This window comes from Plectropomus leopardus, chromosome 6, assembly GCF_008729295.1.
Source record: "Plectropomus leopardus isolate mb chromosome 6, YSFRI_Pleo_2.0, whole genome shotgun sequence".
In the NCBI taxonomy this organism is placed as follows: domain Eukaryota; kingdom Metazoa; phylum Chordata; class Actinopteri; order Perciformes; family Serranidae; genus Plectropomus; species Plectropomus leopardus.
Genome location: NC_056468.1, coordinates 34,220,844 through 34,245,857, shown reverse-complemented (window position 1 = coordinate 34,245,857; position 25,014 = coordinate 34,220,844). Strand labels below are relative to the sequence as shown.

The following is a 25,014-nucleotide window of genomic DNA, read 5'->3' as shown; positions in this document are numbered from 1 at the left end:
AATATATAACATGATAATGTAGAATATTAAACTGATGCATGGACTTATATTACATGTAATCAGGGGCGTCGCACCAAATTCAGGGCCCATAAACAATCTCTGAGCCCCCGTCTGTCCTCTCTTGATCCATGTCTCTCTCGCGCACCTTTGATTTTTTTCTTTTTCTTTTTTCTTTCCTTTTCCTTTGTTTTTCTTTTCCTTTTTTTGTAACATGATTTCCCATTCTTGTGGAAACGACATGACAGTGTACGTCGGTGCTGCAGCAGCAAAAGCACTCATGTTTAACTCAAACATTTTGTACCTTAAAGGGGTGACAGGGGCCTTAAAGCTCTTCGCTTATTTCTTTTATACAAAGTTTAGTCTTTCAGCTGATTTATTCAAAATAAAATAAAACAAAATAAAAAATGTGGATGAGGAGAGAGGGTTGGCTGTAACAGCAAACTAAACCAAACTTTTCATTCCAGGCTTTTTGAAAGCCTGGAATGAATGCCCTTCCCATTGGGGCCCTGGGTTATCGACCCTGCATGTAATAAATGCATCTTTGTGTTATTGAACACTGTAAAAGGTTAAAGGACACTTTCACAGGTCACATGACTGTTGCTGGGACACCAGCTGCAATAACTACAATACTTTTGATGTTTTTAAGTGGCTATAACTCATCAGGTAGCCGGAGAAACTTATGGGAGAAAAGGAAAAACAAAAAAGAAAACTGCACAGAAAAGAGGAAGAACCGTATGTTTAGGTTCGACAGTGTAGCAGGGAAACAAAACTTTGCTTGGAGGCCACTTTTGCAAAATGAAAGGAGGCCACGGGGCAGTCGCAGCAGCCCCATACATGTCTCTATGATTTCAAGACATTTGCAGAATTTTAGGACATTTCTTAGATTTTATAATGTTTCTTGATTTTAAGACGTTTCTAAGATTTTAGTACATTTCTCGGATTTTGGGACATCTCTAGGATTTCAGACCATTTCTAAGATTTTAGGACATATCTAGGATTTTAGAGCATTTCTAAGATTTAAGAACATTTCAAGGATTTCAGAACGTGTCCAGGATTTTAGGACATTTCTAGGATTTTTTAGATGTCTCTAGGATTTTACGACATTAGGGGCTGAGATAAGACCTCTGTTGGGGGGTGTGGGGGATCCTCCACTAGCACTTTTTTGATAAACAAGCTCTATTTTGATGCTGGTTTATGCCCTCCAGCACCTTATGTGTGCAAAAACAATGCCCAGTGTGAATCAGTTTTAATGTGAATTAGAAAATGACTGGGGGGGCCACTTGGCACCCAATCCAGGGGCCATATTTGGCTGGAAGTTGAGTATTGCTGGGAGGTAGAATCTCATGGAAGCAGCGAAAAAATTACGTATAACAAGCATAGAAAAAAATAAAGAATTGTGCGTTTAAAAAGTGTAATGATATTTAATTTTCCACTTATTTTTTTCACTAATCCAAAATGTGATAACAACAATGTCTCCCCTGCCAATGTGCACAGCTCAGAGTACAAACAGCAACTTGACAGACGCTTCTGCTGGCAGCATGTGGACGTATCGGATGATAAGGTGGACTAAAGCCTATAAATACAGCTGCCCGAGTCTCCCGGTGAGCCAGTGTTAAAACTCTGCTGCACCACCTGATGATCTCTGCTGTCTCAGACCACACCGTCCTCGCTTCTGCGTGTCATTATTTCGCTTCAACTCTTCTTACATGGAAAGAAGCGCCGCCAGAAGAGACGTTTTCTCATGTCTGTTCATGTGTGAATTAACCGCGTCCTCGATCTATTAACACGATGTTTCCCTGTGCGTAAAATGCCGCGCTTAGTGCGTCCTGGCGCGGACGATTCCTTGGAAAATGTGCGGTGTGAGTCGCGCTCCCTTCACGCCCCGCTGCTGTGGATCGGTGCTGAGCAGGAGTGGCATCTCGGCGACAAAATCTGGATGAAAGAGCGTCCTTTAGAGCTCAGGCATGCATCGAGTAGTGAGATCATTGGCGTTATAAATATCCCCGTGCCAGCAGAACAACTCCAGCTACTGCAGCCGGGGTAATGCCCAGGAGCGCTGCATGCGTGTGTGCGCGTGGCTCGCGGTGCCCAGACCATCAGGAGCGACACCAAAAAATGCTAGAAGTGGCGTAGCGAGGGTCTCCTTTTTGGAAGAATGAATGTTCCTCTTTACCTTCTGACCGTCGCTCACTTGTTTTGCGCCGCCGCCGGAGCAGAGCACGTCTCCTTGGAGCGCCAACTTCTGGAGGAGGGGATCAGGTCTGGACGCAGGACTTGCAGGCTCTACTGTAGGGTTGGCATCGGCTTCCACCTCCAGATTCATCCCGACGGCAGAGTCAACGGCAGCCATGAGCCCAATCAGCTGAGTAAGTCTTTCACTCCGGTTTTCACGGTGCGGCAACAACTACTAAATTATAAAAAGGCGTGACGCGCACGTGAATCCCGTGCGTCCCGCTGAGAGTGCGCACTTGGATCTGCGTTCCTGCATTTGCTCATAATTGATCCCCTTCTGTTTGCATCTATTTTAGTTGTCATCCGAGGAAGTTCCAACAATAATGATTTGCACAGGAAGAGAGTAATGAGCGCGCGCCTAAACTTAGGCCGCCTGACCCTGTGAAATATCTGAGCAGCGGGCTTCTGCCTGACGAGCCTTGTTTGTGTCTCCCCGGGATGTTGGCAGGTAGACTATTTGTGGAAGTAACAGGTGCAGCAGGATGATGTGTTGGATTACCAATCAGCGCGATTGTCATCACACGCGCTGCAAAAAATGTCCTCCTTAAAAGACTATTATTATTATTATTGTTGTTGTCTGTTATTGAAGCTGACTTATAACCAGAACTAATGAAAATATCCGGGGGGGTTGGATGCACATTCAGTTATTTCAGTTTTTTTGAACGAAATAAGTCACAAATAAAGAGCAGTTTACAGGTGCATAAATGTGCTCTATGGAAATATTTTCAGCTGTTTTAAGAAAAATAGGATTTCTGGAATTATTGACTTTTCTTCAGTGCAGATGGCTGATATAAGCAGCTATATTGTCCAGATTAATATAATGTATTTGCAAGGGTCCAGTAATTTAACCCTTTAGCACTTGGAACAACATTAGCTTTATTGTGCTGTGTTCAGATGCTTTTCACAGGTTTTAAAACCCTGAAACCTGAGAAAATTGGTTTCTTTTCCTTCGAAAACATGGGAAAAGAAAGGTGAAAAGCAAGTTTGGGTAAAATTCACCCAAAGGTGACAAGAAAAGGACCTGACAGTTATCTGTGGTGGATTATTAGATATTATAAACAAACAAACAAAAAACTAAGGACAAATGTCAAGGAAACTATGTCTATAATTCTTATATCTTTTGTGTTGCCGTAAATAAAAATATTTTAGCACTCTTTAAGGGTTATTTCTTTTAATTTTTAAAAACGTTTTTCCTGCTTGTTTTAATGTAATTTTCTTGTAACTTTTTAAACTAATTTCTTACAAAAACTACAATATTCTGTATTTTGATACGTCAAACAATGACTGAATTTCACATTGCATGGATGTTTACGTCATAACATTTGAAGATGTTGGATTTTGTTTTACATGCCTCATGGCTAAAGGTTGTTAATCTATGTAAAGGTGATGTTGGCATGAGGTGTTTGGAAGATATGGGATTTTGGTTACTTTGCACACAATTTAAAATTGACAAAATATCACCATTTTGTTGTAAGAAAACTGCAGATTGAGATTGTTTATTCTTTTTCCTTTTGGGACATAATTTGTTGTTTAAAAAGGTAAAACATTGCAATACATCACAAGATATGTCATCGCAGCATATGAAACCCAAAACCTCAATAACATTGTATCATGATTTGAGTATCATGATAGTATTGTGAGGCTGGTGATTCCAAAATGATGTCTGTGTCCAGCTGGTCAGAATCTGTAACCTAGAACTTAAACTGTAACGCTAACCATTCAGCAACTCACAAAATGATTTTTTTTTTTGGTCACAGATTCTGGCATTACAAGTGTAGCAAGATCATTTCCAATGTATCAAAAACATTAGTTTTGGGATTAAGACAATATCTGAAAATAATGACTAACACTGAGGTTTCACAATCTGTTTAAAGTGAAATTATTCATTTGAAAACATCTCTGAACTCAAACAGAAGGAAGATATCAATACTTAAACCTGGACTAAACTGCTCCCCAAACTCAAACAGTGAATGAACAGTTTTCAGCTTCACGCAGAACAAGGGAAATTAGGATTTATAGCATGACTGAAAACATTTATATAAAACTTTAAAAGCGTTGTTGAATACAGCAGTTTTCAAATTCCAAAGCTCCGACCGTCCTTTATGTGAATCTTGTCCTGTCTCATCTTGTCCAGAGGACTTTGATTTTCAGTTTTTTTTTACTGCACCATCAGATCCCTCGTCGCCGCTCCGCTGACGAAACAGCCGAAGCTCACCGTGAAAGTGCACTTGTGCCTCCATTTCATGGTCCCCTTTAGAAGAGTTGTCAGGTTACATGGATTTCAACACGACAGCCATGTGGTTTTGAATCCTGCATGACAGCGCCGGAGACGAGCAGGAGACTGGCCGTCTTGGATTTGTAATATGAAGATTCCCTTACCATCACACTGCATTACATTTCATATCAGTGGCTCACAGGATAACTCGGATAGTACTTGATACACAGTTTGGTCACTGCGGAGACAATATTCATCTGGGAAAACACTTAAGAGTCTTTTTATTTTCACTTGTCATTCGCTCCGGGATACTTAACTGACCTTGATGCCGCAGTCAGATTTATATAATGGTTTTACAAGATTGTGTCAGTAGATTTCTGTCTGTCATGCAGTCATAATGACTTTTTCCTTTGAGACATTGTGTTGTTATCCTGCAGAAACTGAACTAAGGATTTTCATCAGTCTGGTTTCAGTAGACGGTATTAGTGTCACACAAAGGCCCATATGTTTCAAAATGAGACTTTAACTCACCGAGAGTGGCCAGGAGGTCAGGACAGAGGTCCATATTACAAAAATCATGTCAATCACAGAAGGTGGTTTTTCAAGCATGATCAAAGAGAAGCTATTACGTTCATTATCAAGTTCATACTTTTTGTAGTAGAAAACCAAAATACATGTTTTCACACAACAAAAACAAACGCGTTTAGACAAGAACAGTCCATACTAAAAACAGACAAGTTTTTCAGATGCATTTTTAAAAAAATAAGTGTTACTATGAACATTGTGAGAATGATCCTTGTGTATAAAGATCCGCAAACTTGCTGTAGTATGCATGCCAGGCCAGTAGTTGACGATGTAATTTCGTAATGACACACCACAGAAGAACACCATGCACCTACACATAAAAACGTTCTTCTACAGATTAGTGAGCATAAACAAACAAAAAGACGATGGCGAACACGCAGCAGTGGTGAAACAAATCTAGAAGCATGAATAAACTGAGTAGAGTCAGCAGCACAAACACAGCTCATTAGTCCACCATTGGTTTTTTTTTTGGTTGTCCTCCTACTCGTGCATGGATGTTCGTCTGAAACATAACATGCATGTGTCAAGTGCGGCCATGACGTCACCAGTTTATACCGCAACAGAAGGGGTGACATTTTCAAAAAATTACCATCGGATAACAACATAATTCAACAAGTTAACTAACTCTTCGTGCACAGTGCAGACTGTCCCAGGATGGTCCATGTTCTCAGACAAAAGATAACAGCCATGCATCAGTGTTTGGGGTTCTGTTGCACATGCATGACTTTGGTTTGTTTTTGTTGCAACAGTTAATAAACATGATGAACAAAAAATATTATGAGTAAGAATTTAACACAGTAGGAAACTGCCATGTTCAACTTTTCTTACTGGAGGATATAATGTGAGCGTGCAACTGGTGTTTCAGCCGAAAAAAGACCATTAAAGCAAAATGTCTTTGGATTTCTGCTAATTTGCTCCTCACTTTTTGTTATTAAAATTGACTGCCAGAGAAGGTGGATAAAATACAAATTGCTCATTGCGCTGTTTATTTGTACTCACCCAAACACCAGTATTTTAAATACTGTAAGTTCAGGATGAGTGCAGCTGACCTGGATAACCGAGCTGATGGGACAGCAGAGCAGATCACGTCCACTCGTGTACAGAGCAGCGTCGAGACGCAGAAAATGACAAGAGGAGTAAAAATACATTCTGTCGTCCATCAATCATCACAGCATGTTGTTTGTCCTCCCAGGTGTCCTGGAGCTCTTTGCGGTTTCTCAGGGGGTCATCGGCATCAAAGGGGTCTACAGTAACAGATTCCTGGCCATGAATAAAAGAGGACGGCTCTATGCCACCGTAAGTGTCCGCACGCTTCACACACTGCTTCTGTTTCCCTGAACTCTTAAACTTAATCTCAGTGCACAAATACTGCTGACTGTGCAGGGTTACAATATGTATTACTGAAGTGAAACTTGTTTATGGCAAGTAAGTGTTGATTACAAGTGTTTATTGCAATTTTGTTGTCTGATCCTAAAGCTTTAGTACTCTATAAATGTTTAATGATGAGTTTGGATTTGTAAAAGCGACAGCATCTTGCTAATATTTAATCTCTAACATTGACGTTCATGCTCAAGATTCATTTAAAGCTGCACTTGGTTAAACCTATCAGACACGTATCCAGACCTAAAGTTAGCAAACGGTTGCATATTTCTACACCCTGCAGACTCAAAGCAACATTATCACCACACTGGAGTCATGTTTGTACAACTTTTTAAACTAAATTAAGATCTGAGGCTGTATTCACAAAAATTCTGGCAATACTCTGAGGTCCTAATTTAACCAAAAAAATTTAATCAAGGAGTCATTAAGGAAAACTCTCAGAGCAACGGAGAAGAAGAAGAAGAAGAAAAAAGGACAGAAACTTTGACCTTACGTAAGGAGGTGTGATGCATTCTTTTAACTGATGTGATTGGTTGTCACAGACACGTCTTTTTGTGAGCCTGTAAGGGGAAAATGAAAGTAACTGCATCTCTATATAAAACTGTAAAAGTAGTGGTTGTGTGGCCACACTCCTGCACTGTAACATTTTCCAGTTGGCATCTATCTTAGTGTTGTGATCACTTTATTTCTGGTGTTATGTAGTTATTGCCTTGAGTGGGAGATGTGAGCGTATCAAGAACGAGATCAGCAACCAACATTAGTCCGGCACCATCTAATCTGTGGTGTTTCATTAACACACAAGCCGGGTTTCCATTAACCCTCAAATTGTGCAAATAGAAACTGCAAATATAAAATACGTCCAATGGAAACACGTTAACTTTAAAAAACTTCCATTTATCACAAAAAGGTTTTTATGGTTGCATGAGGTAGTATTTCAGGCAATCTGAAAAAGCCATATTTCACAAAACTGCAAGGGAAACACCTTTTTCACTTTTATAGGTCACATGATGCTGTGGCTATCTACTCGGTAGAAATGGGCTCCGTCGGGCATGATGCCTCAGCTACAAGAGGTGTTATTGCATCACTTAACTCTTCAAAAGTTAATTTCCTCTATGAAATCCGGACTATCACCTCCTAGAAATCCCTCATATGTGGCCGCTCTCACATATAAGGGGCGTGCCTTTCCATTATGGCTCCATAACAAGCCTACGTTGCCTTCGCTTTAAAATAATGACGGCTAGTGCGGTGGCTGCAATAGAAATAAACCTGCTAATGTCAGGGTTAGGGGTTAGGGTTAGGGTTAGGGGTTTGGGTCACTCAGTGGAAACACAGTCACTGAGTGTGCTTAACGCTCAAGTTTTGTGCAAATTTGTAATTGAAACCCACCTACTGTCATTCAGCATTTTGTGGTTATTATCTGACCTCTTTGTTTTTCTGTCATTTTCTCCACTCAGGATCTAGTCTTAACTTTAAGGGAAAATACTTATAAAACGTCATAATTCTAGGAACTTTCTTACAATTTCATCACTTGGGAGCAACTCTTTTTACTAGGAGGCTTTGTGAATACGGCCCGTGACTGTTTAGATGCTGACTGTTTAGATTCACCATGTTCACCCACCACCAATGGTGGAAAGTAACAAGTACATTCACTCAAGTGATGTACTTAAGAACAATTTTGAAGTACTTGCACTTAATTTGCAACTTTGTACCTCCACTGTGCTGCAATTCAGAGGTTAAAAAATGTACTTTTTACTCATTTATAGAGGCCAAACCAGAAGTTAGCCGCTCAGCTGGCAGAAGTCTTTGGTGCATCAGTTCATGTATGCAGAAGATGCAGGTCATTTTATACCCGGGAAGGATAACTTTTTTGGCTTAATGCGCCATTATGCAAGTTTTATAGGAATGAATGAGGTCATATTTCCAATGTTGTATTTGGTTTTCTTTATACATCCATGAAATTAATGTGCAAATTTCAACAATGACTGACTCTCCTGGGTATTTTCCCCATTAAGTCATTGATAGTGTTTCATTTGGTTATACATGTAGTGTCAGAGGGAGTTTTGTGACGGAGAAAATGCTTAAATATGTAATTCAAATCATGTGTCACAAGTTTTGGAAAGTTACAATGATCGCAACTGCGCAACGATCCGAAAAAGCAAACTTTGTTTGGAGCTTTTTGGCGCCATTGTAACTTTTCTGAGCTTTGAGCTGTCCCCTTTTCCCAAACATAAAGAGTGAATTCCCTCGCTCAGAGTTCCTTATTGTTTGCTTCTGATTTTGATCAAACATTTCTTGTTTTGTGAGCAGACCTACCAGTGGCCATACCTGGCACTGGAATTTAATTTGGCCAAATCCTGTGAATCTGCATCTTATTTGCAGTCAATATGATGCTCTTTTGGACTCATGCAATGGGCGTATTTCTCCTTCAAAACCTTGCCCAGTCCAGCTATATTTGTCTTATTTATTACTTTGTGCAGCTTTGCATCTGTGCTGCATAATGAAATCCCCAAATCTGACATCAGCATGTCATGGCATACTGCTGTAATCTTTAGTCACAGTTTCAGAGACTTTCAAATCCCCCCAAACACACAGTAAGCCCAAATCTGCCCACAGCAGCTTGGCCTTGCTGCCGTCAGCGGGCCAGCCGGCCAGCCAGCAGCCGGCCGCACTGACGAGTCATCTGTGGGAGCGTTGGCAGGCGAATAGATAGAAGCAGCTCCCTATTAGCATGTGTTAATGGGAAGAGCAGATTAAGTCCTGTCTGGGATGGCTGATAATATACAGAGGAGTGAACCACAAAGTGAAGATCAATATGTTGAGTAAACAATCAGCCAGGCCAGCAACAATCGGAGAGCCGGAGAGTCTGTGAGCTGCTGCGGGTGTGCATGCTGAGCAACTGCGATTTATGCCCCCTCAGCTCCCGGTATTGTTTCATGAAACCCTGTCAGCGGGGAGTGATGTGTTGTCTTTCGTCAAAGTGCATTCTCAGCTGCAGCTTTCTAGAAATGCACTAATGCGACTGTGAGCTGTCCAGCAGCAGATACATATTCAGTTGTCAGTCGAGCTTATAGGGAGGAAATTACAAACTTTGCAGAGGTCAAAGCACATCCCAAACAAGATTTAAACATAAACCCAAACTGGGCCGACGTGGATAATAAGAGAAAATAGTGCGACAAAGCAAATCTGCACACAGCGGGGGATCAAACTGAAACCTGATCATTTATTTTCTGCTGGAAGTTTGTCATGCATCGACAGTCTGACTCAGGAGGGTTTTCTTGTATCTACAATCCAGTCTCATCTGCTGCTTCACCTCATGTTCAAACTGTCTAAATTTCAGAAATTTGAAACCAGTGTTATATATCCACTCTATCTGGTGGAGAGGTCGATCATCTGTTATATTTACTGACAAACTGAACATAAACAAAATATCAGGTACAAAGTACCACACAGGTCTGAAAGATTTGTGTAAAAATTATAAAATGATACAGAAAAACAAGCAGATGAGAAAATAAATATGTCAACAAAGTTACAAACTGCTGCTGAGGAAAAACAGAACAAATGACAAACTCTCCCAGTTCTGCATTCACTGACCTGCAAAAATGTCACAATTTAAAGAGGGGACACTTAAAAGGAAGGGACACACGTAAACAAGAATGAAAAAAAAGTTTGCTGAATCGTCAGCAACCGCCTGTTGTGTCCATTTGAAATACTGGGGTCTGTTTTTTTGTGCAGTGCAATCCACGTCTTATTTATCCAGTTATTTGCTCAGTGCTTCACAAAAACATGCAGTTTTGCTAAAACTGTGATATATCATAGTAAAGCATGTGGTCAAAAATCACGAAAAAACATCACAGTATAACATGACTACAAAAATCATGAATAAAAATGCAGTTTAGCATGTCGTAAAAAACAAATCATGAAAAAAAAACTTTTGCACAAATGCATCACTTGTCATGCGTAACTGTGAAATTATAAACATGTATATTATCATAATTTTGAGTATGAGTTGTGTAAGAGTTTGTTAAGAGGTTTTTTTGTTAAACATGAACCCTGTTTTTGGATTCTTCATTCACATTGAAGTTTTTTTAAAATTCAATGTTGTTACACAGGTTGAGACATTGATATACAAATGATGATTTTGTGGATGAAGTATGTAGTAAAACTCATGGCACGTAACAATCAGGGATTCTTCCTCACAGCTGAAGTTTTTTTGTGTTGAATTATCTTTGGTTTTGGATGACTGTGATTCCCAGAGTCAGATTTTGCTGGATTACAAAATCTCGTTGCCTCTCTTGGTGGATGGATTTTGCTCCATGACAACTAAATCCATTCCTTGAGGAAGACTGGTTGAAAGCTCAGCATAAAGTTTGCAAGCAAAGAGTTGCAAAGAGTTTAGATTTTTTGTCAAATACATATACATATAACACTTTGCACCTGATAGAAACATGTCTAAAAATCTTTATTGTTGATGACATGAGTGCAGTTTCATGTGCAGGCACTTTAAGTTTGACACTTTAATCAGAGCTCGATTTTGCAGCTTTACGTCTTACTGTAGATACCTTGCTCTCAGAGAGGCTGGTTCTCTGGCTCCAACCGTTGCAGCCTGAGCTTATTTTTGCCTCCGGAGCAGCTCTGCCTCGGAGAAATATTTGTATAACTAAAACTCCAATCTGTGTCTGCAGCTGCACTGTGCTATTTAACCGCCTTGATGATTTGGGGTGGATGTAAACCTTGGGGCCGCAGACAGGCGCGGGCCTCACGTCGGGGTGTCGGGTGACACCCTGAACCTTATCTTGTTGCATCGTCTGTCATATCTAATATTTAGATGTTTTCACAGTGGCAATTTATTGGCTGAAAAACGGGCGAGGAGACAGATGCGCATTACTCTGCGTGACCCGCTCAGCAAGCCATCACAAACATAATCTGTAGGAAGGTGAAAGGGTCGCCTGCATTTGTTGAACAAACAGTGACACAGTGAGAGAGAGAGAGAGGGAGAGGGAGATGCAACAACTTGATTGAACTCATGTTTTTGATTTCTATCTTTTTTTTTTTAGATGTGTTTTAGTTACAGTTTCTTTGCTCCTATGATGCGTTTCTGTGCATTTTATTCCAGCCATTAAGTGTTAACCTATTTTTAACCAGTTCACTGTAAGTCCAGTTCCTTCAGTCAGTGTATATAAGTGTCCTACAGCTCATATCAGTCTATCATCTGTTTACTGTCCAACCTCTTTTGGTTTTAAATAGCACGTCTGAACACATATTTGATACATTTCAACAAAATCTGGTACGAACATCCATGGTCCTCAGAGGATGAATCCTATTGACTTTGACTCGCCAGCAGCTCAGATTTTCCTCTTATATTTCAACATCTACTTGATGGATTGGAACTCAGTTTGATGCAGGCATTCGTGGTTCCCAGATGTTGCATCAAAATGAAAATGTAATCTTCCCCAGCAGGTTGAAATTTTTGATTTTGTGTTAAATATTTCTACAACTTGTCAATGTATCATCATACAACGCTTAGTATGATATCTTACAAAAGTAGAAACACAACAGTTTTGTACGACATCCTTTGAATTAGCACCGTGCAAATTATGTTCCAGCCTAAATGTAAAATAATATGAATAATGTAAAGTTAAGGAGGTTAGGTTCAGGTCCTGTGTTTTGTGACCCATCAAATGCCTCCTCTTGGTCACTGATTTCGGTGTAAAACACCGAACACAAAAAGTCACCTTTTGTGGTGGTATGATGCATGCCGTGTGCCATCAGTTTATAACGTGGCAGGATTTACTCTAGGTTTGATACGGCATGTATGGACTGTATTTCACCTGTTGTGGCAGTATGATACAGCGTTGTTGGTAACGACATAACTTAAGGAGCTGTAAAGTCCCTTTGGGACAGAAGGGAGGGGCTGTGGATAGATCCAACAAACCCTGCACATTCACCTGGTAGCCTGCTGATCACTTGCAGTATGAATTTTAAGCCATACCATGATGTTTTCTTTTCTGAATAAACATAAATACGAGGTATTTAACCAACAGTGTATGTTTATTTTGCAGAAGCCTGTATGCATATAACAAGCAGGAACTGTACATTTCCTTTGAAATCAGAAATATATATTGAAAAGACACAATGCATTTAACAGGCATTTAACAGGCTTAAATTGAAACTACATCCCAACTTTGCTGCTGTCAGTCAACACATCTCAAGTTAGACATCCCTTTGTGACAAGGAAGTAAAATAAAAATATTATAAATATAACATACACTTAACCTGATATTGAATTTTTAAATTTTTTAGCTTGGCCCTTTTTTTAAGTGGCTAAAAACCAACCATTTGAGGTAGTACTTGCTCAGGGCCATTTCATTTTATGCAGAAGGTTTTCTATTCTCATGTTTAATGTAAAGAAACATTGTGATTTAGTCTGTAGGGAACCATTATTCTATAGCCATTACATTGTGCAATCAGCTCTGTAATGATATGTTAAATTATGTTTGTGCATATCAGAGTAAAGTATGCCTGTAGTTTATTGTGTCTCGTATTTGAATGGAATTAAAAAAGTACCCTTACCCCCTGTCTGCAGCAGTGGTACGAGTAAGAGGAACAAATTTGTGAAAATTTTATTTGGGTAGAGAAAATCTGTAACTTTCCACCTCTGCCCTCAGCTCAGCTAACCCCGAGGATCATGGGAAAGGTCCCTTTAAAAGAGTGTGACCAATCCAGCAGGGCAAGAGCCAGGTTAAACAGCTGTACAAGCATTATGATTTTAACAATAAGATCTCTGGAATCTGGCCGCAGCCATTAAAATCCTATGAAACACAGCAGGGGCCAAAGCTTTTTCCTGGTATGCCTGTTTGTGTGTGTGTGTGTGTGTGTGTGTGCGTGCGACGTGCCTGTGTGAGAGTACATTCATACATGCTCCAATGGATTTGTTTCCAGATGTGTAATTCCCTGACTGGTACCAGAGCCGGTACGTTGCTTTAAACGCTGCGTTTTGTTAAATCATTGCAATCCACCCGTAGCACTGACTCGGGAGTTCTGTTCAAATTTCTAATCATCTTTAAAAAACAACAGCCAAAAGGAACAGTCGGTCACTTTGAATAACTTAAAGGTTTATACCGTTGTGCCGCGGCCGCAGTGCGCTCTCTTGTGACTGGCATGTTTACCAAACGCTGTAATGGCATCATTTTCTGCTATGCTGCACTCTTCAGCAAAGCAGAACAGTTTGTTTTATTTCAGAATGGCAGGAGGTTATACAACAAAGTCATACTGCAGCAAGAAAGCAGGCATCCCTGGGTACATGTCAGAGTTTCCCACCCGAGATATTTTTAGGCACAAAACGGGAACATTCAATGAATATCTGCGTCGCCGACTACACTATTGTGTAACAGAGTGATGTATGTATGCCAGTGTTTCCTTTACATTTTAAATAAGAACAGAGCATTTTGGTACACAACTTGTTTCACTTGGGTGGGTTGGTTTCAATTTACAACCCAAATCATTTCAGTCTTACACGCTTTAATTACAGTTTACATTAACTTTAGCATGAAGGATGCACAGATTTGATTGGCTAAGTAGCATCACACGAGATGATTTAATGCATGGTCTGTGAAAGTGTGCTAGTACTCCAGATCGGTCATGGTCTCAAGACTGGTGTCAAGACCACTTTTAGAGACTCGCGAATTCGTCTCGGAATCAAATTCATTTTGACTCGGTCTTGTCTCTGTCTCTGATTTAGCGGACTCCAAATTTAGTTAACATAATTATTGTGATTGGATGTAAAACTTCCTTCATCGAATCAATCATCGAATGGTCAAGGCCATAGACTGTATATAAAGATGGACGACACGCCCCTACGTCCCGACATGCTGAAGTGAGGTTAAAATATCCTAAGTATGGGTGTCGCTATCTTGAGAGGGTGATGTCATTTAGAGCCAGCAACTGTGCAGTTGCGATATCCGCGGTGGGGGAGTTTCCTGCCAAAACACCCGTCCGACCGAGTGCACGGATTGGCTGTCACGGCTGTCAATCATGGCAGAAAAGTCCCCTTTTGTATAATTTAATTACTCATTAAACTGAACTTATCATCGAGTGATGAGAACTACCTTCAGTGACAGAAACCATCTTTGGGAAAAAAAAGTTTGGCATTTACTTTGAGTTTTTAGTTTGGCCTATGACCATTCACTAACATAAAGGTGCGGGACTTTGGACCTGTGCTGCAGTCAGTCACCAGGGGCGATCGAGATTGAATAACCTCACTTTTGGGGAGCTGAGGCCTGCATCACTTATAGCATTATGTGAGTGATAGCTTTTCCCAAACTCCTGAATTATCAATCTGATCTATTTGGTGTGTCACATATATTCAGTTGATATTCTGTGAAACCAAATAATCCCGCTGATCAATCTATTACTAATGTCACAAACAACACTATCAGAGCAACACACAGTGTGTCATCATTTCGAGGTTTTTCTTGGATGAAGTTGATACGCCGGCCATAATGAGTTTTTGACCAGTACAAAGGAGGCTCTGCTGCTGTCAGTCAAAGCATCTCTGTGATAAGCAAAAGTCATTTGGTTGACTTTGAAACCCACCCCCAAGATGAAAGAGAACGTGTTATTTTGGAGCGGTGTCAGTTTAACAGCAGCTGATCAGATCATAATCAGACCATATTATGTTAAACAGCAGCGAGCAATCACAGGTTGAGATAATAATGATGTTTTCCCACTCTGAATTATGTTGTAATTATAGCATTATGAAACTGCTCCTGCTCTGTATTATTAAAGATTCATGTTTTTCCCTTTAGTTTTGGGCATTACGTACAACAACAGGTCCACCATCAGCCCCTCCTGTCTGTTCTCATTGTGTTGCCCTCCCTGATCAGCTATTGTGTGAGAAATTATTATTTTCTTAATTTTCAAATCAACTGAAAATTGTTACACAGTGAAAACAAAAGTGACACTTATGCAGATGCTCTACAGATTATTGCAAATTCAGGAGATTTCCTCACACAGTGTCTGACTTGTCAGCTTGTCCACTATAATATTCAGTCACCTGTATTTATTTAGTTATTTTAAAGAGAAACACATGGCAGTTTAGAAACCAGAGGAAAAGGTTTGCCCTGTATGTTTCTACAAACCATAAATATGTTAAATTTGCATGTTTCATACATATAATACAAGCGGCAATCTCAATGTGGAAGCACCAAAAACTGCAGTTCCTCTAATGGCCACTAGAGGCTGTCTCTAAAACAGAGTCAATCCCCATAGACCCCCATGTTAAAATGCCCAACTCTACAGCAGAAATAAACATGTTCACAGCCTGGTACAATAAACAATTTTGGTGTCAATAGCTAATTTCAACATCCCTGACAACTGTAATGGTTGTGATTTTTTATAAACTCAGCCCTCTCTTTTTGATTTAGGCTTTAAGTTACACATATTCTGTTTCCCCACGGCACAAAACCCCTGCTAACATCTCCCCACCATTCGTCGACGCCCAAGCAGCGCTCAAACATCGATCCAAATCTGTCTGAACAGAGTTTGAAAGAGAGAGAGGTGGAGGGGATGGTGGATGGGGGGACACCACGGTGACTGCCAGGCTGCAGCTTACAACAAAACCAAATAATTTTGGGATTCCTTGCTGTTTTTTTCACTGAGGACAGCGCCACCAAAAGTGGTTGTTTTTTACAGACACTGCACAAAAAGTGTTTAAGCCAAAACATGACATAACCAAATGTTTTTTTCTTAAACCTAACCACACATTCATTTTAATGTAAAGTTTCAATGTATCTGCCAAATAGTAAATCAGTGCCTTATGGAGAAGTGATGGGATTAATTAAATTAATTTAAATGTGTGCTTCTTCTCACCCCTTTTCAGATATGTTAACAAGTCATCTTTATGTGTTACGTTGTCTTTGAATATCACTTTTTTTCTGTCTGTCTGCTTGTTTGTATGATCATTTCCTTTTTTCTTTTTTTTCATATTCAAAATACATTTTCAAATCAAATCAGATAATAACATGCAAATGTAATGCATCTGTTGTTTGCAGAAAGGTACAATGCCAACATTTATTTTTCCCATCGGTTTGTAAATGGCTACCCTTAGATAATAGTGTGCTTCCTGCTCCTTTTCTCAGATGGATGAAACACATCTCACAATGAGGACAATCTACCTCGAATTTCACAAGCTTCTCACAGTAGTAATATTTGTGTATGTATGTGTGTTTTTTAGTCTTAATGAGGACATAAAACGTAATCAGGGAGCATCTGACAGAGCTTGTTAGAGGGAACTTTCTTTTAAAGGAATAGGAGCTATTACCTTTTCTTTCTCCAATTTAAAGACAATTATCTTAGCAGCAGCTAACAAGAGAAACATGGGGTTAGGTTACATGGTAGCAAGCAAACACCCACATGTTCGGCAGCTGAGTTGTGTTTACATGTGGATGGATCCAGTATCATGTACTCAGAAGTGGAGCAATTCACAAATGTTACCAGATTTAAAGGTTTGTTCATCCAAAATTAATCACAAAAAAGCTCCATTGACTGATATAAACTAATAAACAACAATTCGGCTTGATTAAAGGCGAGCAGTAACACCTGTTTACACCTCATCTTTCCCTTCTTTTGCAGGAGTGGTTCACAGATGACTGTAAGTTCAGGGAACGTTTCCAGGAGAACAGCTACAACACTTACGCCTCAATAATCCACAGGAACCACAGGACTGGTCGCGAGTGGTTCGTGGCCCTCAATAAGAGAGGGAAAGCCAAAATGGGCTCCAGCCCTCGGGTCAAATCCCAGCATGTCTCCACGCACTTTTTGCCGAGGGTCAGCCTGCACGACAAGAGCGAGCGAGGCTTCACCATCACAGACAGGAGCAAAGAGCGGAGGAAAACCCCGCCGCCACCGCCGCCAAAACCTCCTGTGGCAAAGGTCGTACAACCAGCGACACCACCGAGACGTACACAAGTCAAGTACTGGCCCAAGTATCGGTTTGGATAAATGTCTATCTGGGGTACAGAGTTCAAAAACACTTAAACATACAAGTGATGGACGAGCCCAGATAACTGATAACGGTCATTTCTGACATTCAAAGCATTCCGGGTATCTGTGAAGTGTGTGAAAACCTCAAAGGGCTGCCAGGTGCAACTATTGAGCTTCTCTTTAGCGAGGCTATGATCGTAGTTGGGAGTTTCCGCTCGAGCTGATGACGCTCCGTCCTGTTTTATGTTATCATTTGTGTACATGGTGAACATTAGCAGCACCGCAGGCTGAGAAAAGGTCCTTTAAAAATATCAGTGTTAAAGCTGAAATCCATAACTCTCATACTCTTGGTGAGACGTATTTGAATTTAATTTTAAGTTGTGCATCAAAGAATGAAAGTCGTCCATGTTTGTTTTGTTTCTTGCTAACTGAACAAAAATGTCTTCAAATACTGATGTCATGCTGTCCGTTATTTGTTCGTTAGTGGGAGGCTGTACAATATTATTTTGGGGGAAAATACAGACCTTTTTTCAAAAAAATTTTTTGTTTTTTCTTCATCACAGATTTCTAATTTAATTCCACAATTTTTATGCTTCGAGCTGGCAATAGCCTGTCTGTGCGTCCCCATTTTTGTAAAAGCAATATCTCAAGAGCATCTTGAGCAAATTTCTTCAAATTTGGCACAAATGTCCACTTGGATTCAACAGTTTTGGTGATTAAAGGCCAAGGTCACCTTGTATTTCTGATTTTTATGAACAGACTATCTCTAGAGGGCCATAAGGGAATTTCCACAAATTTGGCACAAATGTCCACTTGGACGTAAGGATGAACTGATTAGGATTTGGTGGACACTGTTTCCTCACAAAACATGTTTTTGTCCATAACTCAAGAAACCATTCACTAATTATTACAAAATTTCACACAAATGTCTAATAGCTTATAATGATGTAGTCTGACATTTTATATCCAAAAGGCCTAAAATCAGCTTCATTGTGACATCATAATGTTCTGCAAAAAACACATTTCTGGTCATTATTCAACCTTAAAATCTTAAAAACCTTAAACATTTTAAAACTGTGCTGATTGTAAAGTTCTTCTGTGCTGCTGGTTTGAAGATTGACCATCCATGTTATAGCTTCTTTGCAGCAACATTTGAAACACTGTCAACTTTAATGACAACATATGAGTGTGGACAAACATGTTTTACAATTTTTTCATGTGAATTTTTTTAACAGTCCAACATAAAGTGATAAAACTATAACAAATCAGAATAGGGTGACAGATTTTGTAAAATGAAAATCATGTCGTCAGCTCTGGGTTGAGCAGACGAAATAATTCATTTTATTTTATCATATAACACAAGATGTGTTACATTAAAAATACAAAGAGTTAAATAATTGTTAAAATGTTAAGATAAATATAAAATGCGGAGGGAGCTACAAAACATCGCTGTAGAAATGCTCAACTTTAATTAGCACAGACAAAAAGTCTACCACCATGTTCTAACATCTGACAGCACTCCGCCACACAGATGACAAAAATATGACAGTTAAACAAAAAAATAGGGTATGGATTTCAGCTTTAAACCCTGAAAAATAATTATATGAGACACAAAAGCTCTCTCAAACCTGGAAAGTGCTTCAAACATGTCTCCTGCCTAAACACACACACCGACCAACTGTCCCTGTCCTTACACCAGATTTGTGATAATCATCATGAAAATGAGGACTGCTTCTCTGGAGACTCTCCTCCTCCTCCTGGACAGCTGTGAGGGATCAAGGAGAAAACTGTCCATCAAAACTATCATTTTAGCAACCGGCTGTCCCTCGAAAAATCCAGAGTCATGACCTCACGGCATTCCCCCCCAGGAGGAGCGCGCACCGCCGTCACCGCAGGGATAAAGATGCCGAGGAAGAGCGGTCACTTGGTTTCGGGAAGGTTCAAGCTGTAGGTGTATCAGATGGCAAACAGCCGTGGAGCGGCCATGTAGGAACATACGGACATCTTTTGGGGGGGTTGGCCTCCAGAAGAGCCTGAACTATAAATGAAATATTGTGATATTATAATTATTTAATTGTTGGAATTACTTAAGCTTGGGGTACAAGGACAATTTTTAAAACCTGTGTATTAACCTATATAGGAAACTAATCCAAGTACAGAAATTCACAATGTCCGTCACATTTTTATTCACAACTGAGATTCAAAATCTCAAACATATGCATCATCTGAAATGAGTTTGTAACAACAAAGAGTTAAAGTATAAAACATGTATCTTTACATTTTGTATGTACACTTCAGTCATCTACAACCCGGTCACCAAAAACGTTGACATTGTACGTTTCTGCAAACCAGATGTAAAAGATACATTGACAAAGATCATGTTTGGGCCTAAAATACCAGATTTTGGTTTTACTGTCGTTGCTGCTGATGTTTTGCAAAAAAAAAAAAAAACCTGTTTTGGTGTGAAAAAGCAGACAAAAATTCCTTTAAAGAAATTTTAGAGCAGCCCCCAAAAATGAAGACAAAACCTCGTGGGTGAAGATTACAACAAAAGAGTCGGGGAAGAACAAATATCTTCTGTTAAATGCTAAAGACTTCTATTATAAGGTTAATGCACAGGTTATAACACACACACACACACACACACACTCACAGTGTGTTACCCAGTGTTTTTGTCTTCGTCCAGGCAAAGTGAAATGCTCCGCGGCTCTTTTTAACTGTTTGTTTTTTTAATGATCCTCTGTGATGTCATCATGTTGTTTGGTTCTCACATCCCAAAGAAATATTTTTTCTACCAGAGTTTTGTTTTTTTTTTTTAACAAAAACTTATGTACAAAGAGTTTTTATGTAATAAGACTATTAAAAATAAATATATCAGTTGATGTATTGCGTTGTATTTGGGTAAATGGCTGCAGCAAGCAGCACTTTCCTCAAGGAATCAAAGAGTTTCTGATGTGTTTATGTTTGACGAGTTTGAAGAGACTACCTTCTTTTAATGAATGCTCAGTCTCTTTTCCACAAAACACCTGTGAAAGTCGTGATAAGATGTCACAGACACATGAGAAGTTGTTTGATGTCAACATGTTCATAAATGAGAAAGCTTCTGAAATCACAACCTTGAAATGTGTGTTTTTAAGGTATTAGGTCACTGATAACAATGCTAAGAGATTCACTAAGGTACCGAAATCACAACCTTGAAATGTGCTGAAGTCAATAGGTGACTGATAGTGATGCTAAATTTCACTAAGGGCTTTTTTTTAACTAACAACTGTGACAGTTGTGACAGGATGTCACAGACACATGAGAAGTAGTTGGATGTCAATATGTTCATAAATGAGCAAGCTACTGAAATCACAACCTTTAACTGTGTATATTTAAGGCAACTCTTCACTGATAAGGGATGCTGATGCTAAGGGATTTTCTGAGATCTCTTTTCCAAAAACTAACAGCTGTGAAAATTGTGATAGGATGTTACATACATGTAAGAAGTGCTTTGACGTCAATATATTTGAGAATGGTAGTGAAAGGTAGTGAAATCAGGACCTTGAAATGTGCACTTTGAAGGCAATAAGTCAGTGATATTAATGTTAAGGGAATTTCTGAGGACATTTTTCCCGTTAAGTAACAGCTGTGAAAGTTGCGACAGGATGTCACAAACACATGAGAATTGGTTTGCTCATAAATGAGCAAGCTACTGAAATCACTACCATGAAATGTCTCTTTGTAAGGCAATAGTTCACTTATAATGAAGTTAAGAGATTCACTAAGGGCTCTCAAACAGCTGTGAAAAACAAAGCTAGTTATTGAAATCACAACCTTTTGTTAACTACTCTCAATGCTGCCTATATATTTGTCATTCTGTCAAGGATTAAGAGAAAAAAACTCTATAATTCTAATAAGTATAATTTGCAAAAGTGCTGCATAAAGAAGACCTTAAACATGACTGAAATTATTTCATGAAATCATTAGAAAATCAGGTAACATGAGTCAGAGAAGGAAAGAGACAAATCGCCATGAAAAAGCTTGTTCTACACAGGATAAGAACAAGTTGTGCATTTATTATTTATGCTGCTGTTAAATAATGAAGCAGGTCTTTATTTCTAGGTAAGAAAACACTTAGTGACCTCAGAAATGTGATGCAGCTTGCGTGACAGTCTTCATTTGAAGCCGATCTTGAAGGAGCAGGTTCCCTCGCCATCCCTGCTCACTCGCCTGCCAGCTGCCTCCCTTTGTCTTACTTGTCTGCCTGCTTGCGCTCAGGTCGGCCATAACTTACATGGCCGTTGCATGAAGGCACGCTCATAAGAAAATTTTAAATCATTACCTCACTTTCCATGGACGTCAGTGCAGAGCCATTAAAAGTCATGCTGTATGAGAAAATTAAACAAAATGATAGTAAAAGATGATAATGACAGCCAAGAGTCACAGTATTTTTGTTAATGGAGCCGAGGACATTCCCACTGAACATTTATTCTGTATTTTACAGTCAGTAGAGGTGCCAAATAGTGTAGATTTGCCAAGATTTAGGGACTGACATCATGGGACTTAATAACTCTGTCATCTCGTACATTATTCCAGATTTAGGCTCAGTATAGAGTTCATATCCCTTTAAAGCCTGCTCAGTGGTTTGGTGGTGCATATTTTGCGTCACTACATCTTAATGAAAAATGTGTCGAATTTAACTCAACCTGATTGAGCCATCTCTGCCATTCGGTTTAGCTTTGTTATGCTAAAAATATCCACTAGATGTCGCTGTGTCTTTAAACAGAAAAAAAAAAAATCATGAGGCATGAGGGCTCTGTGTGGAGGGATTTTCAAAGGCAGGCGTATTTATTCGACATCTTATACTTTCAGAGGTCTTAATGAGTAAATTTATGTAACTTTATACAAAAATAAAAATCTCATAATTGTCAAATAATATTTAAAAACATGCTCTACCAAATGGTTGATCTGACCTTCAGTGGTAAAGGTAATGAAGCTAAGCTAATCAAACTAAAATTGACTATTTGCTAAGATATAAATGAACTTCTGATCATTCATTGTTGTTAAATGAAACATTTAATGTTATCCATTAATTTTACAGTGACAAAAATATCCACAAGTATGATTTTTTTACCGTCTAAAACAATGTTTAATGGCTGAGCTGGCTTTTTGTATTACAATGAATGATGCTAACATGATAAATTTACATTTTCTATGAAATAAAAAAGAGGATAAATATTCACCGTTTTTAATTCCATATTTCTAATGTTAGTCCATTATATATTTGGTAAAAGAAATTATATCAGTATGTTTTGTATGCCGTAATGATAAAAGTAGTGATGCTAAGATGATACATTTACATTTTTTATTAAATAAAAAAATACCATATTGTATATCATATATCAAGTATGATTTATTTTGTCGTTGTTTTTTCCTCTTTATTTTACCATTTTCATTACATTATCATTACAATGAAAATAGTGACAAAAACCTGGCATTTGAAGGATTAAAATTCTGAAAATAAACAAATATTTTATTTTATTTTATTGTTGTTTTGCTCACGTGTCTTGTATTATTTTATTTATTTAGAAAATAATAATAATCTATAATACTTTTTATAGCCTGATTCTGACTTTGTGTATTTGGTGTGCAGGGTGGCATGAATGAGTAGTTGACGCCTCACAATAAATAAATAAATAAATAAATACATAAATAAATAAATGAATAAATAAAAGTAAATGTTGCAGCTAATCACTGACATATACCAGGCTGTGATAAGAACAAACAATCAAAAACAAACATAGCATGTGGTATATTGAAAATAATTCATTTTATATTCATTATTCTTCATTCTTTTTTTTCCTGAAAATAAATGAATATTTGATGTTTATGATTAGGACTGAAAATTAAATCTGTGAAAGTAGAAAATAATATTAATGCATACGTTTTTTTAAAGCTTGATTTTGAAAAGCGAATTTTGACGCAGAGTGATACGAGAAGTTTGAATATTGTTGTTTTTTTGTTTGTTTTTTTTTGCTCACGTGTCTTGTATGATTTTTATTTATTTTTTATTTATTTATTTATTTATTTATTTATTTATTTATTCAATTATTTATTTTACGTGCTTGTGTTTTGCTGTGTTTGGGGGGCGTGAGCCGTGTTGTCTTCCGCTTCCTGTAATGAGCCGCCAAACTTTATATGGCGGTTGCTATGGTAGCAATCTTTTACAACAGAGAAAGCGTTAAGATGGAGCTCACCACCGCTCGTTTCCACGATTCAGTGACACAGTTTTAAACTCTACGAAGATTATCTCGACTCCAAAGTCACGCCAATGGACTTGTTTTACTTAAACGTGAGTCATTTTGGTACCAACTACTGACTTTAGCCCTGTAGCGTTAGCTAACTCTTCCCCAGTTCCGTACTTGTCTGTTTTGCACACGACTTCAGAACCGCGTTCACTAAACTGTTAGTTTAAGGTAATCGTTAAATATAATGTAACAGAGAAACTTATTAAAAATAACTTAGTCTTTTCAAAATCAACTAGTTTTCATTTGTAATTCGGCTTGTAACAAAATTCAACAACTCGTTGTTATTGATAATGACACATCATTTTGTTCGGATTTGTTGCTGTCGAGACCGCAGCGTTGTGAGGACGGTAGGAAGTAGGAAACACGATTTTTAACGTTGACTTGTAATAAATGTATTCGCCGTTTACTAAATTAAACATGCCGTATTAAAAATCATATGTTTAAGATTGTTTAGTGGATTTTATAGACATTTTCGAGCTATGCCTCTCTTGCCGGTGAAGAATATAATACACTTGGCAAAAAAATGAATGGAATCTGGCGTGTGGTCGTCCTGATACACGAAATGACCTATTCGGTGGCAAATAAGCTTAAATTGAGTCTTTTTTTTTTCAGTTTAAAATTGCAGTTGTTTTCTTGGCAGTTGTTATTAGCGCACATTAACTCTTGCTGTTATAAAGGAGTATATTTATAGTGGCAGTAAAGCTGGCCTTGTCAAGTTTTGTTTGGTGTAGTGCGTTTGGTCGGACGCTAGGTGGCAGTGATTATCTAGTGTGGTGATAGGGGTTTAAACTTTGGCCTTATCAAACAGCTATCACCAACCCTCATTTAAAAATACATATATTATATACCGGTATATAAATATATTTATTTTTATCATACCTCACCCAGTCATTGAATTTTATAATAATAACAAAATAAAAAGTATCAGAAAATCACCTGAAAAAAGCCAGAAATCCACAAAAACACCCCCCCCCCCATTCATTAACAAAATAAATAAATAATATATTACTACTACTACTCCTAATAATAATAACAATAATGATAAATAACAATAATAATAACAATAATGACATAACGGGAAATTAAAAAAAATGCTTAAAAGTCATATCATAGAAATTCTCTAAAATAATTAAGCCCTGCCATAGTATGGTAACCTGGTATACCCTGCCTCTCGCCTTATCTCACCTGGGATAGTCTCCAGACCCCTGTTACCGCTACTGAACGAATGAATAAAAGATAATTAAAATGTATAATTGTAATTATTATAAATATGTAGTTGTCTGGGCATTTTCCCTTGATTAAAAAAAATCAAAATCCATCAATTTACAAGGG

The 25,014-nt window shown here is 38.5% G+C and overlaps 2 protein-coding genes across 2 annotated transcripts in view; both read left to right on the top strand.

Moving 5' to 3' along the window:
• Nucleotides 1-1,435: 1,435 nt before the first annotated feature.
• fgf5 (fibroblast growth factor 5) lies at nucleotides 1,436-18,198 on the top strand. The gene is made up of 3 exons (XM_042488866.1): nucleotides 1,436-2,366; nucleotides 6,225-6,328; nucleotides 17,042-18,198. Exons 1-3 carry the CDS (start codon nucleotides 2,156-2,158, stop codon nucleotides 17,408-17,410), a joined length of 684 nt encoding a protein of 227 aa, XP_042344800.1. The 5' UTR covers nucleotides 1,436-2,155; the 3' UTR covers nucleotides 17,411-18,198.
• A 5,422-nt stretch (nucleotides 18,199-23,620) lies between these two features.
• Nucleotides 23,621-25,014, top strand: part of cfap299 (cilia and flagella associated protein 299) — a 91,890-nt gene continuing 90,496 nt past the window's right edge. The window contains 2 exon segments of the mRNA XM_042487771.1: nucleotides 23,621-23,662; nucleotides 23,664-23,726. Of these exon segments, the coding sequence (XP_042343705.1) occupies nucleotides 23,621-23,662; nucleotides 23,664-23,726 (105 nt within the window).